General features: G+C 31.1%; 1 protein-coding gene across 3 annotated transcripts in view; it reads left to right on the plus strand.

Moving 5' to 3' along the window:
- LOC142322356 (gamma-tubulin complex component 2-like) overlaps nt 1–17,185 on the plus strand; it is a 78,004-nt gene that overhangs the window by 40,223 nt on the left and 20,596 nt on the right. For all 3 annotated transcript variants that reach the window (XM_075361344.1, XM_075361346.1, XM_075361345.1), the window contains 4 exons: nt 1,283–1,472; nt 8,933–9,092; nt 11,500–11,753; nt 14,370–14,716. In XM_075361344.1, coding sequence (XP_075217459.1) covers nt 1,283–1,472; nt 8,933–9,092; nt 11,500–11,753; nt 14,370–14,716 — 951 coding nt within the window. The remainder of the gene's footprint in view (nt 1–1,282; nt 1,473–8,932; nt 9,093–11,499; nt 11,754–14,369; nt 14,717–17,185) is intronic.

The raw sequence follows: 17,185 nt of genomic DNA on the forward strand, positions 1-17,185 counted from the left end.
TATCTAAATTGGTCAGTACAGTATCATTGATATTGGTTACTTGATGCTGTCCTCATCCTTGGTAACGATATGCTGAAGAATTATGAGTGAATTAGATGCCTATTGGTTAGAGACTTTGAGTTCTTATTTGGATTGTATTATTTTGTGATTCACTCTAAGGGTAGATTATTCTCTCTTTTCTACTGTCCAGCCCTTTGTCTTATCTTGGTTCCCTTCCTCTTGGTGTTGTTCTTTGAGTTTTGGCTGAACATTTACTGGATCCATGCTAAGGAATGATAAACCAGGAGGCACTTAATCCTTTATTTGTGTCATTTGGTATGAGGGGATCTGTGTTTATAGAGTTACTGTACATAGCCCAATACCACATTAGTGATGTGTGTTTATATTCATATTGCTTTATTCAGCTATACCATTGATTTGAATTTTAAATCTGTGTTATAATAAATGAAAGTTATGTCAAATTTCAATGTAATCCTAATTTATAGCAACTTATTTAAAGGTTTTATATTTTTTAAATCTAAACTTTCTGAAATAAAACAGTTGGTGACAAGCAAAGCCAGCTTTTTGTTAAACTGTATTCTTGACAGGCTGATATCCACAATACTGTCCTTTCTTACCTGTGAATCAAAATTCTAAAAAATGGTTGTAAAAATGAATATTTAAATTAATTAAAGAGTTGCCTGGCCTACTTTTCAGTCCCATTGCTGGAGAACAGACAAGATTTTTCCTCTAATTGTTTTTAATTTCAAAAGTAATTTGGGCATTAAGTAGCATTGAGAAACTTTAAATACGGAAAAAATGAACAAGACAGCTAAAAATTAATGAAAGATTGGTTAATTAATGAATGAGGTGTTCACCTCATTCATCAGATGATGATGATGATGATGAGTGAGGCTGATTTTGACTCGCTACATGATGAAGTTGTGGAGTGAGTCAAAATCAGCAGTGCTGTATTGGAATTCCTAAAAGACGTATGGAAGAAATAATGTTAAAATGACTTTAAAGCAATTTAGCCTTACTTGACAGAGCCATTGAAAACTTGCCTCTAAATTATAAGTAATATGAAGAGTAGAGTAAAAAATAGATTTTTATATCTTGCATAATTAAGAGAATTGCTACTATGAAGATTACTAAATGCTGGTTTATATACTACGACTGACAGTCAGCTCATTTATAGTATATCAAATGCTTAAGTAGTCTTCATCATGGTTCATTATTGTTACAGTATAATTTTTTAAAACATCAATTTAATTTTTTTTGCTATGTTGATTTTTTATTTCAGTTTATGATAGATGATAATGTGTCAATGGAAACAGATTTGGATCAAGTTACTGGTCAGTGCTCTGATGAATACTGGAGTAAACGTTACACAATTAAGTCACACAATGTTCCTGAATTTTTAGAACCCGTACAAGAGATAATTCTTCGTACTGGAAAATATCTTAATGTTATAAGACAGTGTAATGAACTTTGTAAGTATGTATTCAGAATTCCAGTTTATTTCAGTAATTCAACTTGTAAACCATTTGCTATAAGAGTTTAAAACTTTGTTTCTACTCTCTTCATGTATAAGAATTTTTTTTTGTTAAATTTGTTCCAAATAATTAGCAAGTATATATAGTTCAATTAAACAGTTAACAAATACAACTTGTGGAGAAAATGGTTGTTGGAATAGTTTTACTAATACCATATTAAAGATTATGTTATCAGGATTATGGGAAAATGGTAAACATTTTCTGAGATTTCCTTGTAAATATAATCCTTTCAAAATATTGCAGTCTCAGATTTCACTGAAACATGGCTGGCACTGTTGAGTGCATGGTGATTCATAAAGTAACAGTTTTGATAACATTAGCATTATCAGTGCACCTGCTGAATAGATGTTTAATGCATTTTTCTTTTTGACAGAAAGGAATATATGAATTTGTTGTTTCACACTATTTGTTCCAGCTTTATGACTGATGCATGTAAAGCATCTGAGATATAACAGGTACTAATCATAAATATTTTGTTTTCTAGTAATGGTGTTCACATTGCAACCAGTCTTCATTGTAGACAAACTAAGGTGTCATTTATATGGTCCATGTCATCTGCATTTCTATGAGCATGGCTTGCTTATATGCAAAAGTATTTTAAAGCTCATTGAAGAAGGCAATAAGTGACCTCTTCACTCCTCACTTTTCTTACTAACCTTGCGGTTATTAGGGTAAATTCTTTTCCATAGTGTTTTATACTTTGTTTTTAGAATGGCTTTGCCTATATTAGAGCAACTGGTGTCACATTAGATTGCTTACAAATAATATACATTCATTTCATTAATTCATTATTAATGTATTAATACTTTTGCATCCAGTCCAAGCAGCGAATAGTGCCAGAAAACAGAAGTGTGATCACCATAGATAGAACATAACTTACAGTCTTCTTAAATTTGTTTTTTACTTTATATGTTATGTGTGAAAATGTTTCATACTTACTAAACTACAGCATTTTAATATTAGCTTTAGTAATACTGTACAAGTATGTTTACTGCTTTACTTATATTATGAATATCATTGTACATATGTAATTATTGCACTTTTATGATGCTAATACCAATTTGTAATATTTCTATTATTTTATGTTTCTGCTGACATACTGAATCGTCATTAAAGTTTTTCATCAATAATCTTTACTTCTATATTGTATTCATTTACTGTATATATATCTTTATAACTGTAACATAATGTTATTAATTTCATTGATTTTTTTTTAATAATATCCTATTTCAGTACTGAATTTTCAGAAACTGTCACATTATTTAGAATATGAAATATTTTTTTTTTTTTTTTTTTTGTCTTCAGTCATTTGACTGGTTTGATGCAGCTCTCCAAGATTCCCTATCTAGTGCTAGTCGTTTCATTTCAGTATACCCTCTACATCCTACATCCCCAACAATTTGTTTTACATACTCCAAACGTGGCCTGCCTACACAATTTTTCCCTTCTACCTGTCCTTCCAATATTAAAGCGACTATTCCAGGATGCCTTAGTATGTGGCCTATAAGTCTGTCTCTTCTTTTAACTATATTCTTCCAAATGCTTCTTTCTTCATATATTTGCCGCAATACCTCTTCATTTGTCACTTTATCCACCCATCTGATTTTTAACATTCTCCTATAGCACCACATTTCAAAACCTTCTAATCTTTTCTTCTCAGATACTCCGATTGTCCAAGTTTCACTTCCATATAAAGCGACACTCCAAACATACACTTTCAAAAATCTTTTCCTGAGATTTAAATTAATTTTTGATGTAAACAAATTATATTTCTTACTGAAGGCTCGTTTAGCTTGTGCTATTCGGCATTTTATATCGCTGCTGCTTCGTCCATCTTTAGTAATTTTACTTCCCAAATAACAAAATTCTTCTACCTCCATAATCTTTTCTCCTCCTATTTTCACATTCAGTGGTCCATCTTTGTTATTTCTACTACATTTCATTACTTTTGTTTTGTTCTTGTTTATTTTCATGCGATAGTTCTTGCGTAGGACTTCATCTATGCCGTTCATTGTTTCTTCTAAATCCTTTTTACTCTCGGCTAGAATTACTATATCATCAGCAAATCGTAGCATCTTTATCTTTTCACCTTGTACTGTTACTCCGAATCTAAATTGTTCTTTAACATCATTAACTGCTAGTTCCATGTAAAGATTAAAAAGTAACGGAGATACGGAACATCCTTGTCGGACTCCCTTTCTTATTAGGGCTTCTTTCTTATGTTCTTCAATTGTTATTGTTGCTGTTTGGTTCCTGTACATGTTAGCAATTGTTCTTCTATCTCTGTATTTGAACCCTAATTTTTTTAAAATGCTGAACATTTTATTCCAATCTACGTTATCGAAAGCCTTTTCTAGGTCTATAAACGCCAAGTATGTTGGTTTGTTTTTCTTTAATCTTCCTTCTACTATTAATCTGAGGCCTAAAATTGCTTCCCTTGTCCCTATACTTTTCCTGAAACCAAATTGGTCTTCTCCTAACACTTCTTCCACTCTCCTCTCAATTCTTCTGTATAAAATTCTAGTTAAGATTTTTGATGCATGACTAGTTAAACTAATTGTTCTGTATTCTTCACATTTATCTGCCCCTGCTTTCTTTGGTATCATAACTATAACACTTTTTTTGAAGTCTGACGGAACTTCCCCTTTTTCATAAATATTACACACCAGTTTGTATAATCTATCAATCGCTTCCTCACCTGCACTGCGCAGTAATTCTACAGGTATTCCGTCTATTCCAGGAGCCTTTCTGCCATTTAAATCTTTTAATGCTCTCTTAAATTCAGATCTCAGTATTGTTTTTCCCATTTCATCCTCCTCAACTTCCTCTTCTTCCTCTATAACACCATTTTCTAATTCATTTCCTCCGTATAACTCTTCAATATATTCCACCCATCTATCGACTTTACCTTTCGTATTATATATTGGTGTACCATCTTTGTTTAACACATTATTAGATTTTAATTTATGTACCCCAAAATTTTCCTTAACTTTCCTGTATGCTCCGTCAATTTTACCAATGTTCATTTCTCTTTCCACTTCTGAACACTTTTCTTTAATCCACTCTTCTTTCGCCAGTTTGCATTTCCTATTTATAGCATTTCTTAATTGCCGATAGTTCCTTTTACTTTCTTCATCATTAGCATTCTTATATTTTCTACGTTCATCCATCAGCAGCAATATATCGTCTGAAACCCAAGGTTTTCTACCAGTTCTCTTTATTCCGCCTAAGTTTGCTTCTGCTGATTTAAGAATTTCCTTTTTAACATTCTCCCATTCTTCTTCTACATTTTCTACCATATCTTTTTTACTCAGACCTCTTGCGATGTCCTCCTCAAAAATCTTCTTTACCTCCTCTTCCTCAAGCTTCTCTAAATTCCACCGATTCATCTGACAACTTTTCTTCAGGTTTTTAAACCCCAATCTACATTTCATTATCACCAAATTATGGTCGCTATCAATGTCTGCTCCAGGGTAAGTTTTGCAGTCAACGAGTTGATTTCTAAATCTTTGCTTAACCATGATATAATCTATCTGATACCTTCCAGTATCGCCTGGCTTTTTCCAAGTGTATATTCTTCTAATATGATTTTTAAATTGGGTGTTGGCAATTACTAAATTATACTTCGTGCAAAACTCTATAAGTCGGTCCCCTCTTTCATTCCTTTTGCCCAGCCCGTATTCACCCACTATATTTCCTTCCTTGCCTTTTCCAATGCTTGCATTCCAATCTCCAACTATTATTAAATTTTCATCTCCCTTTACGTGTTTAATTGCTTCATCAATCTCTTCGTATACACACTCTACCTCATCATCATCATGGGCGCTTGTAGGCATATAAACGTTAACAATCGTTGTCGGTTTAGGTTTTGATTTTATCCTTATTACAATGATTCTATCGCTATGCGTTTTGAAATACTCCACTCTCCTCCCTATCTTCTTGTTCATCACGAAACCTACTCCTGCCTGCCCATTATTTGACGCTGAGTTAATTACTCTAAAATCACCTGACCAAAAGTCGCCTTCCTCTTCCCAACGAACCTCACTAATTCCTACTATATCCACATTCACCCTATCCATTTCCCTTTTTAAATTTTCTAGCCTACCAACCTTTTTTAAGCTTCTAACATTCCACGCTCCGACTCGTAGAATGTTATTTTTTAATTTTCTGGTGACCCCTTCCTTAGTAGTCCCCACCCGGAGATCCGAACGGGGGACTATTTTACCTCCGGAATATTTTACCAAGGAAGGCGCCTCCATTGTTGCTATGTGAAAATGCAGAGAGCCACATTTTCTTGGAAAAAAGCAGCTGTAGTTTTCCATTGCTTTCAGCTGCGCAGTACTCAGAGGACTGAGTGATGTTGATACGGCCGTTTAAGTCATTGTGACTCACGCCCCTAACAACTACTGAAAGAGCTGCTGCCCTCTTTCAGGAATCATTCCTTAGTCTGGCTCTCAACAGATACCTCTCCGATATGGTTGCACCTTCGGTCCAGCTACTCTGTATCCCTGAGCACTCAAGCCCCCTCACCAACGGCAAGGTCTCATGATTCATAGAGGAGTTATATGAAATATAACATTACTAAAATTTAGAATGGTTTTACAATAAAAAAGGTGTTGCAATCCGACTATAGCAGATGGTTTTTTTTAATTGTATAAGTTTAAGTTTTAAATTTGATAATCATGGTAATTAATATATCATTAATATTATGCATTTTTTTTGTCTTCGGTCATTTGACTGGTTTGATGTAGCTCTCCAAGATCCCCTATCTAGTGCAAGTCGTTTCATTTCAGTACACCTCCAACATCCTACATCCCTAAAATTTTGTTTTACATATTCCAAACATTGCCTGCCTGCACAATTTTTTCCTTCTATCTGTCCCTCCAATATTAAAGCGACTATTCCAGGATGCCTTAATATGTGGCCTATAAGTCTGTCTCTTCTTTCAACTATATTTTTCCAAATGCTTCTTTCTTCATTGATTTGCCGCAACACCTCTTCATTTGTCACTTTATTCACTTGATTTTTAACATTCTCCTGTAGCACCACATTTCAAAAGCTTCTAATTTTTTCTTCTCAGGCACTCCGATCGTCCAAGTTTCACTTCCATATAAAGTGACACTCCAAACATATAGTTTCATAAATCTTTTCCTGACGTTTAAATTAATTTTTGTTGTTAACAAATTATATTTCTGACTTAGGTCCCTTTCACCTGTGCGATTCAGCATTTTATATCACTCCTGCTTCGTCCATCTTTAGTAATAGTGCTTTCCAAATAACAAAATTCTTCTACCTCCATAATCTTTTCTCTTCCTATTTTCACATTCAATGGTCCATCTTCAATATTTCTACATCATTTCATTGCTTTCGTTTTGTTCTTGTTTTCATGCAGTAGTTCTTGCGTAGGACTTCATCCATGCTGTTCATTGTTTCTTCTATATCCTTTTTACTCTCAGCTAGAATTACTATATCATCAGCAACTCATAGCATCTTTATCTTTTCACCTTGCACTGTTACTCCGGATCTAAATTATTCTTTAATATCATTAACTGCTAGTTCTATGTAAAGATTAAAAAGTAACGGTGATAGGGAACATCCTTGTCGGACTCCCTTTCTTATTATGGCTTCTTTCTTATGTTCTTCAATTATTACTGTTGCTGTTTGGTTCCTGTAAATGTTAGCAATCGTTCTTCTATCTCTGTATTTGAACCCTCATTTTTTTAAAATGCTGAACATTTTATTCCAGTCTACATTATTGAATGCCTTTTCTAGGTCATAAATGCCAAGTATGTTAGTTTGTTTTTCTTTATTCTTCCTTCTACTATTAATCTGAGCACTAAAATTGCTTCCCTTGTCCCTATACTTTTCCTGAAACCAAATTGGTCTTCTAACACTTCTTCCACTTTCCTCTCAATTCTTCTGTGCAGAATTCATTCTAGTTAAGATTTTTGATGTATGACTAGTTAAGCTAATCGTTCTGTATTCACACATTTTATCTGCTCCTGCTTTCTTTGGTATCATGACAGTAACATTCTTCTTGAAGTCTGACGGAACTTCCCCTTTTTTGTAAATATTACGCACCAGTTTGTATAATCTATCAATCGCTTCCTCACCTGCACTGCATAGTAATTCTGCAAGTATTCCGTCTATTACAGGAGCATTTCTGTCTTTCAAATCTTTTAATGCCCTCTTAAATTCAGATCTCAATATTGTTTCTTCTCTTTCATCCTCTTCGGCTTCTTCTTCTTCCTCTACAAACACCATTTTCTAATTCATTTCCTCCATAATTGATCCAATTGATGGACTAGTTTACCTCCGGAATATTTTACCAAGGTAGGCACTTCCATCTTTGTTATATGAAAATGCAGAGAACTACATTTTCTTGGAAAAAAAGCACCTGTAGTTTTCCATTGCTTTCAGCTGCGCAGTACTCAGAAGATTGAGTGATTTTGATATGGCCGTTTAAGTTGTCCTGACCTACACCCTTAACAATTACTAAAAGAGCTGCTGCCCTCTTTCAGGAATCATTCCTTAGTCTGGCTCTCAGCAGATACCTCTCCGATATGGTTGCACCTTCGGTCCAGCTACTCTGTATCACTGAGCATCCAAGCCCCTTCACCATCGGCAAAGCCTCATTATTCATAGAGAGAGATTATGATATTGTATTAATGGAAAAATTATATTTATATGACATCATATTAACAGAAAAATATTGTTGGCACATAAGAATAAAGAGACTTTCTGCTGGAGAGTTTCTTATGTTTCTGTTTCAACAATATTTTTTCTGTTAGTAAAAAGCCACTCAGTTCTTCATTATTCAAAGATAAAAAGTGTTACAGAACTAGCTGAATTGATAATGAACAAATTTTAATCACAAATTGTTGTAAACATAGCAATATTAAATAAATAAGTTACTAACTTTGTAGCAAGAGTATGTTACCATAAACACTTGTATAGATTTTAAGATTGTTAATAGTTTCCAGCAAAATGTGCAACAATGACATGATTACTTATCATCCAGCTGCCAATATCATTCTGTTTTAATACTGCTGTAAGCATCAGAGAAATACTTTTATGTTTAAAATCTACATAATGTTAAAGTAATTTGTTAAATTCATATTACACTATGTAAGAAGTAGTAGTAGTAGTAGTAGTAGTGTGTGATAATAGTGAAATCTGTTAAGTTGCTGTTTTATTGAATAAAGCATTTTAAATGTTTTCTTTTATTTTTTTATTCTTCTTTGGTTTGTTTTCATTTGCACTCTTTCTTCGTTGGTATTGATAATGGATAAGGAGACTATTGGAAGATAATTAATTAATGTTGTAGTTACAGAATTACTCATTTTGTTTTCTGATACACTGTCATTATTTTTTAACTTTTTACTGTTTTTCTTTAGCTTTGACTGGAAAAAAGTTCTCTGTGTCGTCAATTGAGACAATGGTATATACTCTAAAAGGATGTGATTATTTAGATATAATTAAAAAAGCATATCAGTCAGCTAGTAAACAGCTTCTTAATGTATTATTAAGTGAATATGACATTATCAACAGAATCAGGTATTTAATTTGTCCTTGTAATTTTCCATTTGTTTTTTGTATTTTTTTTTGTTATTACTGTTAACCTTAATAGTGAAATAGTAGCATCTCTGTGCCTTTTATCTGAAGGCTGTGGTTTTAAATCCTGGTGGAACTTCAAATTTTTCACATACTAAAAAAGAAACTGTAATTGGACAGTTGCTAAAGTTCATAAAAAATAAATTTTCATATATTTTACAGTATATTTATATGTAATACATAGGGATTCTTAGTCTCCTAAATTCCTGAAAATCTTCAAATTGTTGGAAAAGAAAATTACTCGAAGTGTATTAAAGCTTTTTTCTTAAATTTATACATGAAAAGAATAGAAAATTTATTATGCTTTCATAGAATTTTACTAATTCTTTAAAATAGTAGATAAAGTTGATTTTGAACAGTTATAAAATAGAATTTGTACAAAAATACAAAAATTTACATACTTAACTAATTTTTAGACACTGGTGATAAAAAGAAAACAGGTTTTAAAATAAATTAAGGTAATTAAAATAGCATTTAGATAAAAATTTTAATCTTGTTATAACTTATTTGAATATTAAAGAATAGTTTTTAGATAAAAGTTTATAACACTATTTATAACTTCTTTAAAACAGAATAAAAGTAAACTATGCTATAACTTATCCGGTTCAACCGGAAGGTCAAACAAAAGATACAACACTATCACTGGCTGGACTGGGCATCTCAATGGTATGTTGATGATGATACTGGAACTGGTATTCAGGTATACATACACAACACAGAGCACTAGAAAACATGTCCTTTTGCAACCACTGGTAGACAGAGACTTACACTATACTCACATTCCAATAAACTTTAAAAAATTGCATTATTTAACATTAAATAATGTGACTCAGCAGGATCGTGACAAACTTGCTCACCCAAATGCAATGTTTGTTTATTCTCTACTCTATAAGCTAACTAAATACAGTATAGTTACTTTAGTAAAGTAACTATAATAAAATTTTCAATAGAGTTAACTCCAAATATTTAATGATAGAGATTTTTTAAAGAGTTTCCTAATTGTAAAAATAAATTAGAACCATTACGTACTACCATTTCAATGGAATACACTTTTTCAATAAGCTATCGAAGGAACCAAAAATTCTGAGTACTGAAAGCTATAAAGAAAAACTGAAATCACGAATTAACAATTTATTTAATATGTGCAAATGAATAATGTAGCATATTGCAAATATTTTTCATCATGCATCACACCACAATGATAAGTTAGTTCAACATCTTGTGCAGTGAATGAATTAAGCATGCTACATAATTAGTTAAGATTTAACAAAAAAAAAGCATGCATTACTATAAAAAAAAATCTCTTTCGGCATGCCAGAAGGCGGAGGTAGATTTCACCGGTGCTAAGTAAGAGATAAAAAAGATTTCCACCTTAAAGTTAAGAAAAATTTCAAATTTACTCAATATGACAGTGATTACATGTAAAAAAAAGGTTTCAGATGTTTAGCAAACGACAAGCCCCATCTTCTCACAATTCCAGCAATATTTTGGTCATCCCTTGCCGTAAGGGTTGTTCATATCAAAAATTGTTTCAGACAAAAGTTTTAGGTAATGTTTAGAGGACTAACAACCACTTAAAATTGATTCAGTACTGTTCCTATTAAGGGAGATATGATTTTTTTTTGTCTTCAAAACCCCATTTTTCCACCCCCTGGGCCAATGGTTGGTAATATCAAAATACTTATCCAAAGAATAGTAGGGACTTTAAACAAATTCAATATTTTACTTAATAAGAAAGTTATAGTGATATTTTGTTTTTTCGAAAATGCTCCCCCATTTCTATTCCCATGTTCCGATTTTGGCCATTAATGAGGTCGACCAAGATTTTGGGACGAGTTATTTTTAAGGAAGAATTTTAAAGCGATTGGCGCAAAATTACAGCAGTTATTGTGTCCACAAGAAAGTGAAATATATATAGATGTATATATAAACTTTTGAGCTGACGGTGGTTTTGGGGCCTGGGGTATGTGAAACAAGTAGATATTTCAAAATTTTCAGAAGTCAAATCATGACATCCATTACAATGTGTAGCTTTCTTATGAAATCTACCTTACATCAGTTTTTTTGACACAGTCTTAATGTTAAATGTACCAGACCGTTGATTGAATTTAACCAGCTTTTCTTAATCTTGAAATAATATCTAATCTGGCTAATGACAGTTTTTCAAAATATATTTTACTGTCATTCCTTCTTAATAGAAATAAAAAATTCATTTACATGAATTTTTTTCATGTAAAATATTTTATTCAAACCGTACCTGCTTTCTTATGATAAAGCAGAACATGTGAAATATTGATTTTCCTCATTTGATGTATAAATAAATGATTATAACTTTGTACTTTTTTAACAGATCTGTAAAACGATATTTCCTTTTAGAACAAGGAGATTTTATTGTGCAGCTTATGGATTTATGTGAAGAAGAACTTACCAAACCTATTGAAGAAGCAACGCCTAATAGATTACAAGCTCTTATGGAACTCACTGTTCGTACATCATTAGGAAAGCATGATCCTTATAAAGATGACATCACTCTTACTTTGCTACCTTACAAGCTTCCATTTCAGATATTCAAAATACTTTCAATAACCACTGAAGAAGAAAAAGGTAAATTAAAATATTTATTTGTATATAATAATTTTTAAAAATTCATTAGATATTTAATTACTAAATAATTATAATACAGTGGTTACCTTTCACATTGTATTTAATTATACAGTTCTGTACATATTTTAAGTATGAACGCGTTGGGGTTTATAACCCATACTAAACTGGGTCTTTTGCATTTATATTGGGGGCTGGAGAGAAGCTTGTCTGAAATTGCATAATTAATTTACATTCATGGATCCTATTCAGTCAGCAACAATGGAAAAAAATACTTTAAATATTTCTTATTTTAAAAAAGCAATAGATCACTGCACTGTTTGTGGACATAGACATACCATACTCTTTTTTAAGCTTTATAACCTGCAATAAATTGGAAAATAAAATTACATTCATAATAATTTGCTAAAAGTTATAGCTTTAAATGTATATGGCCATTTGTACCTTCATCAGTAAAGTGGTATTTGTAATCTTCATCAGTAAAACTGCAGAAAAAAGTAAATAAATGAAAAAAGAAGAAATAGCAATAACAAATATTTATAAATACACAGTTTTACTATAAAATGGTTGTTATAATATAGACAACTGTTATCATTTCAGGTAATCCTAATAGAAAACATAAACTAAGTTTAAAAAACATTTAAACTACCAGTTCAGACCGCTCATCAGGATTTAAATGTACTTCTCTTATATAGATTGGATAGATTAAACTTCAAACAAATAAAGAATTACCTCCACCTGTTAATACAATTTAAGGAAGAAGATAACCATTTATTTTTCCTATGATTGAAAACTTTCACAAAAGGATTTAATTAACTTAAAAACTGAAAAGGTTGTTAGATGTCGGTCCCTCTGTCATTGTTCAACAATGAAGTTTTTGCTTCACTATTAATAAAGTAAGTTTCCTGGCAATTTAATTCTTGTTTACTATGCACATGTTTTAAAAATTGTTTTTGATTTATAAAATAATATAATGTCATTTTTTATCAGTTTCAAGCCAATGTTTGGATACAGCCAGTGTCTGATGGGCATCCATGTCTTGATTGGCCTGCAGCCGTGAAGCACAGTTGAGTCCTCTTTGTATGTATTTTATATATGTGTGTAAATTCAAGCCAATCTGCGCTTTGTAATTAAACTAATACAATTTCAAGGCAGATATGGCACCATAACACTAAAAGGAAAAGTATACTTGATCAATACCAACATAAACAGAACAAAGAGAAAATAATTATTATATAAATAGACATTGTGTTTAATCTTAAGAAGAGAGAATAACATACATGTAATTAATAAAAATAAAGTACAGCATAACAAAAGAACCAGGACTCTAAAGGTAGATAAAGAAAAGGGATTAAATGCATAGTAAGATGAGGATACATACAAATGAATAGGTGTGTGTGTGTGTGTGTGTGTGTGTGTGTGTGTGTGTGTGTGTGTGTGTGTGTACAGTTATTTTAAAAATAATAATAAAAATAATTGCATATGTATTTTATTATGAGTTCAGTAAATATATTCACTTTTAGTGAAAAAATATGTTAATATTCTAACAGGTTTCTTTCAGAAAGAAAAAAGAGGAGGGAAATAGAAAGAGTAATCTGTAAGGAACCAAAAGAGATTCTTTATTTAGAATAAAGGGTATGTTTAACAATTTGTTCTTTGTGATACAGACAGTGGCATCTCCAAAAGCTCCTGTTCAACCAGAAGGATTATGAGACTGAAAAAAGAACTTAGAAAAATGTAGAGTGCGTACAATAAAAATATTACCCTTGAACAATCAAAAGGATAGTCGAGTACTGGTTCTGCAGCCTAGGAAGTATAAATACTGCCTGGAACCAGCAGATAGAATCAGTAGTTTTGCAAGCCTGAGTTTGATGCAGGTTCAATAACAACGACTGAAGAGTGCGTCATGAGTAATCCATTTTGGACAGTGGTCGAAAACCTCTTCAGTGAGTTATTTGTAACAGGAGTGAAATTGGCAGTATTCTTTTCATTCATAAACTGTAGTGTAGGTTTTATATAAGCAGTGAAAGTAATAATACTTGCAGAAAGTGAATTGTATGAATTTTTTATTTTTTTATTATTATCTTATTGTTATTGCAATATTAGTCTCTATTTGTCATAATAAAATTTGTAGTAAATTGGGCTATATTTTAATATTTATAATTAAATTAATTGTCATTAAATCAATTTTTTCTTTTTATTTGAATTATTATTTTGTATATTATATACATTTATTACTATTTATTTTATTTTATATATTTTTAGAGTAATAAGATGTATTTATTTAGTCTCTCAATATCCTGTTGAACCGCGAACACGCGACAGTATTATTTTTAGGATATAAAATTGTTAAAATTCAAAAAATAAACCCACCACCCATTCTTCTCATTGTAAAAAAAAAAATTAACACTTGCTTTTCACAACATAACACTGATGAATACTTTCAAATATCTAATTTGGAAAGAACCAGTGATTGAAGTGAGTAACACATTGAGACTAATCCTGCAAAGAAGACTTATCTACTTGGTTTTAAATTAAAAATATGCTGTATTTCTTGCTAGCTTTTTTTTTATTTAATCATAAGTTATTTTTTGTATTTATTAAGTTTTCTTGTTTCAGATTATAAAAAGCATGAAAGTTTAAAAAATATGACAGCTTTAGATGCTTTTACATTTAGTATACACTCAAAATGGCCATTATCACTCATATTTAATCAAAAAGTACTTGGAAGTTATCAAATGTTTTTCAGACAGCTTTTATTTTGTAAACATGTTGATCGATGTCTTTGCAAAGTATGGATTTGTGATAAGGCTGTTAAAGTTTTACCTCGTCGTCAAGCAACTGGTTACTTATGTGCATTCTCATTACGGCAACGCATGCTTTTTTGTATTCAAAATTTAGAGTATTATATGATGGCTGAAGTTATTGAACCACAATGGTTAAAATTCCTTGATCGAATGCAAAAGGTAAGTTTATGTATTATTATGATATCAAATAATTACTATCACCTAAAATCATCCATTGTAATAAGAGTAAAGAGGTGGTTGAATGTTTGATTTCTTGTCCTAAGTGTGTAAGTTCATCATTTATTGTTGTCAAATCTTCTATCACAAGGATTCAAATATACGTTAATAATTTTAACCAATAAATCCAACACCATTAAATAAATATATAGTGAATGGTATTGGTAAGAGTTCTGTGACCCAGTAATCTTCTTTATCAATTATTGAATTGTTTTACATATACTGTTTAATAACTTGTTCATTTAAACAGCAGAGTCATGATTTCACTCATGATTTGGTATTCTATTTGTTCAGTTCAAAATTTAAGAAATACAATGTTTAACTCTTTGTTCTAATTAAGTCTAAGAAAAGCTGCAGGGCACAGGCTCTTTAATCATTCTATTCAACTGTGTGTTAGTGAAAATAAATATTACTAACCTTTAAATTACGTACATTTATTTAGAAAACTGGCAATCAGCACAGTGCATTAGCCATGCAGTTAAATGCAAAGCAAGATTTGTACATAAAAAATGGTCCTCCAGGCCAGATGTGGATAATTGTGATTAGATAAATGTTAAATAAGTATCAGTTGAGTGTCGTATAAGTATTGGTTTATTGATGTTTATGAGATGTTTAACTCCTAGTACATTTCTACACACCGCATCATCCAGACTATTCATCAACCAATTATTCTACAAAACAATTATTAATAGATTTTTTGTTGTTTTTCTTGTTATTAAATTGATAAGACATGCCAAATAGCTTAGAAGATTTAGAATCAACTTCACCCGCTTCAAAGGTCAAACATACTGTTATCAAATCTTTCACAAGGATTCAAATGTATGTTAATAATTTTAACCAATAAATCCATTATACCCATTCTCTAAAAATTAAATTAAGAAGTTTAAGGGAGTTGGCTCGAAAATATGGTAGTATTCAGTGTCAAACTGAATCAGATTTTAACAAAAATGTTTCAGACAACAGGATTCAAATCAAAGTTAATTTATGCAATTTAGAATGCAAATTAAATGCATTAAGTAATAATGTTTTTAGTGCTGAATTAATTCAGACTCAAGTCAAAATGTGTGTGTAGCACCAGTCAATCCAATTTAATTACCGTCCATAAATCTACCATCAATCTAATAGCAATATTACTTAAGCATGTTTAATATTTTAGTACATTCAGGAAGTGATTTGTCAGACATTCAAAAATTACATTATTAGTGTTCTTCACTTACAGGGTTAGCATTTTTGATATGATAAAAGTTTATCTCTCACAAGTGAACAATTATTTAGTAGTTATTGATATACTTAAAAGTAGATTCGATAACAAATTACATATAGCTATTAATCACATTCAGAATTTTTAAGATTAACTCTCTGGAAAGGGAATCCTTGTCTAATATTTCTCATTTTATTAACATAATCAGTTCTATTATGAATTCACTTAAAACCATGAATTTAACAGTTAATGTCTTTGAGATTATTGTCACCAGTTTTTTAATTTCTAAGCTAGACCCTGTTACAGCAAAATTAAGGAAGAAAAACTGTCTATCATGCAATTTCCTGATTTTCAGAAATTAGCTAATTTTTTTGAACTAGAGGACAATTATTGGAGAATGTGACCTCTAAAGCAGACCTTAACCACACCTTATTTATCAACTAGCAATTCACATAAGTTCAGTGCAATATCAAAAGGTAATCAAAACCATTCACATCGGTATTCAGATAAGACATAAAAATAAGCTATTGAATTATCATGAAATTCAAAGCATATTTTCTGTCACTTATATAAATCAAATCATTATTTATATATATAAGAAATGTTTCGAATTAAATATCAATGAACGAAAGCTATTTTTGACAAAAAACAAATGTGTTGTCTAAACTGTTTACATCCTGAACATTTTGTTAAGGATTGTCACAATAAACATGTGTGTAAAATATGTACATAAGGACATCATTCACTAATCCCTGAAGCATTTAATCCAAAGAATGGTTCAAATATACATTGTGCCTTTAAACTACAGAGAAGCAGATACATTTTCTTGTTTACTGTTTTATGTAAATTTATTTATAAGTATGGCAATAATATTAGTTACAGAGTACTCCTAGATTCCGATAGTTGGGCAAGTTTTTTGCACAGTTAAATTTGCCACACAAATTAGGACTTGATCTCACAAAGAATAATCTTCCAATTGCAGGCATTAATAATTTTTTGCAGTCCAAATATTGTGTCAAGCTCAAGTTGAACTCCTGCTCTGAAGATTTCAGGGTCAGGTTTCAATATACTGTATTGCCAGATTTAACTGATGATCTACCATCAAAGTCTTTTGATATACATTTGAATTTGCCTGAAGATTTATTTTGGGCTGATCCAAACTTAACATTTCATCTAAAATTAATACTCTTCTTGGTGCTAAATTTTGTCTT

Source organism: Lycorma delicatula, chromosome 3 (genome assembly GCF_047948215.1).
Source record: "Lycorma delicatula isolate Av1 chromosome 3, ASM4794821v1, whole genome shotgun sequence".
NCBI lineage: Eukaryota > Metazoa > Arthropoda > Insecta > Hemiptera > Fulgoridae > Lycorma > Lycorma delicatula.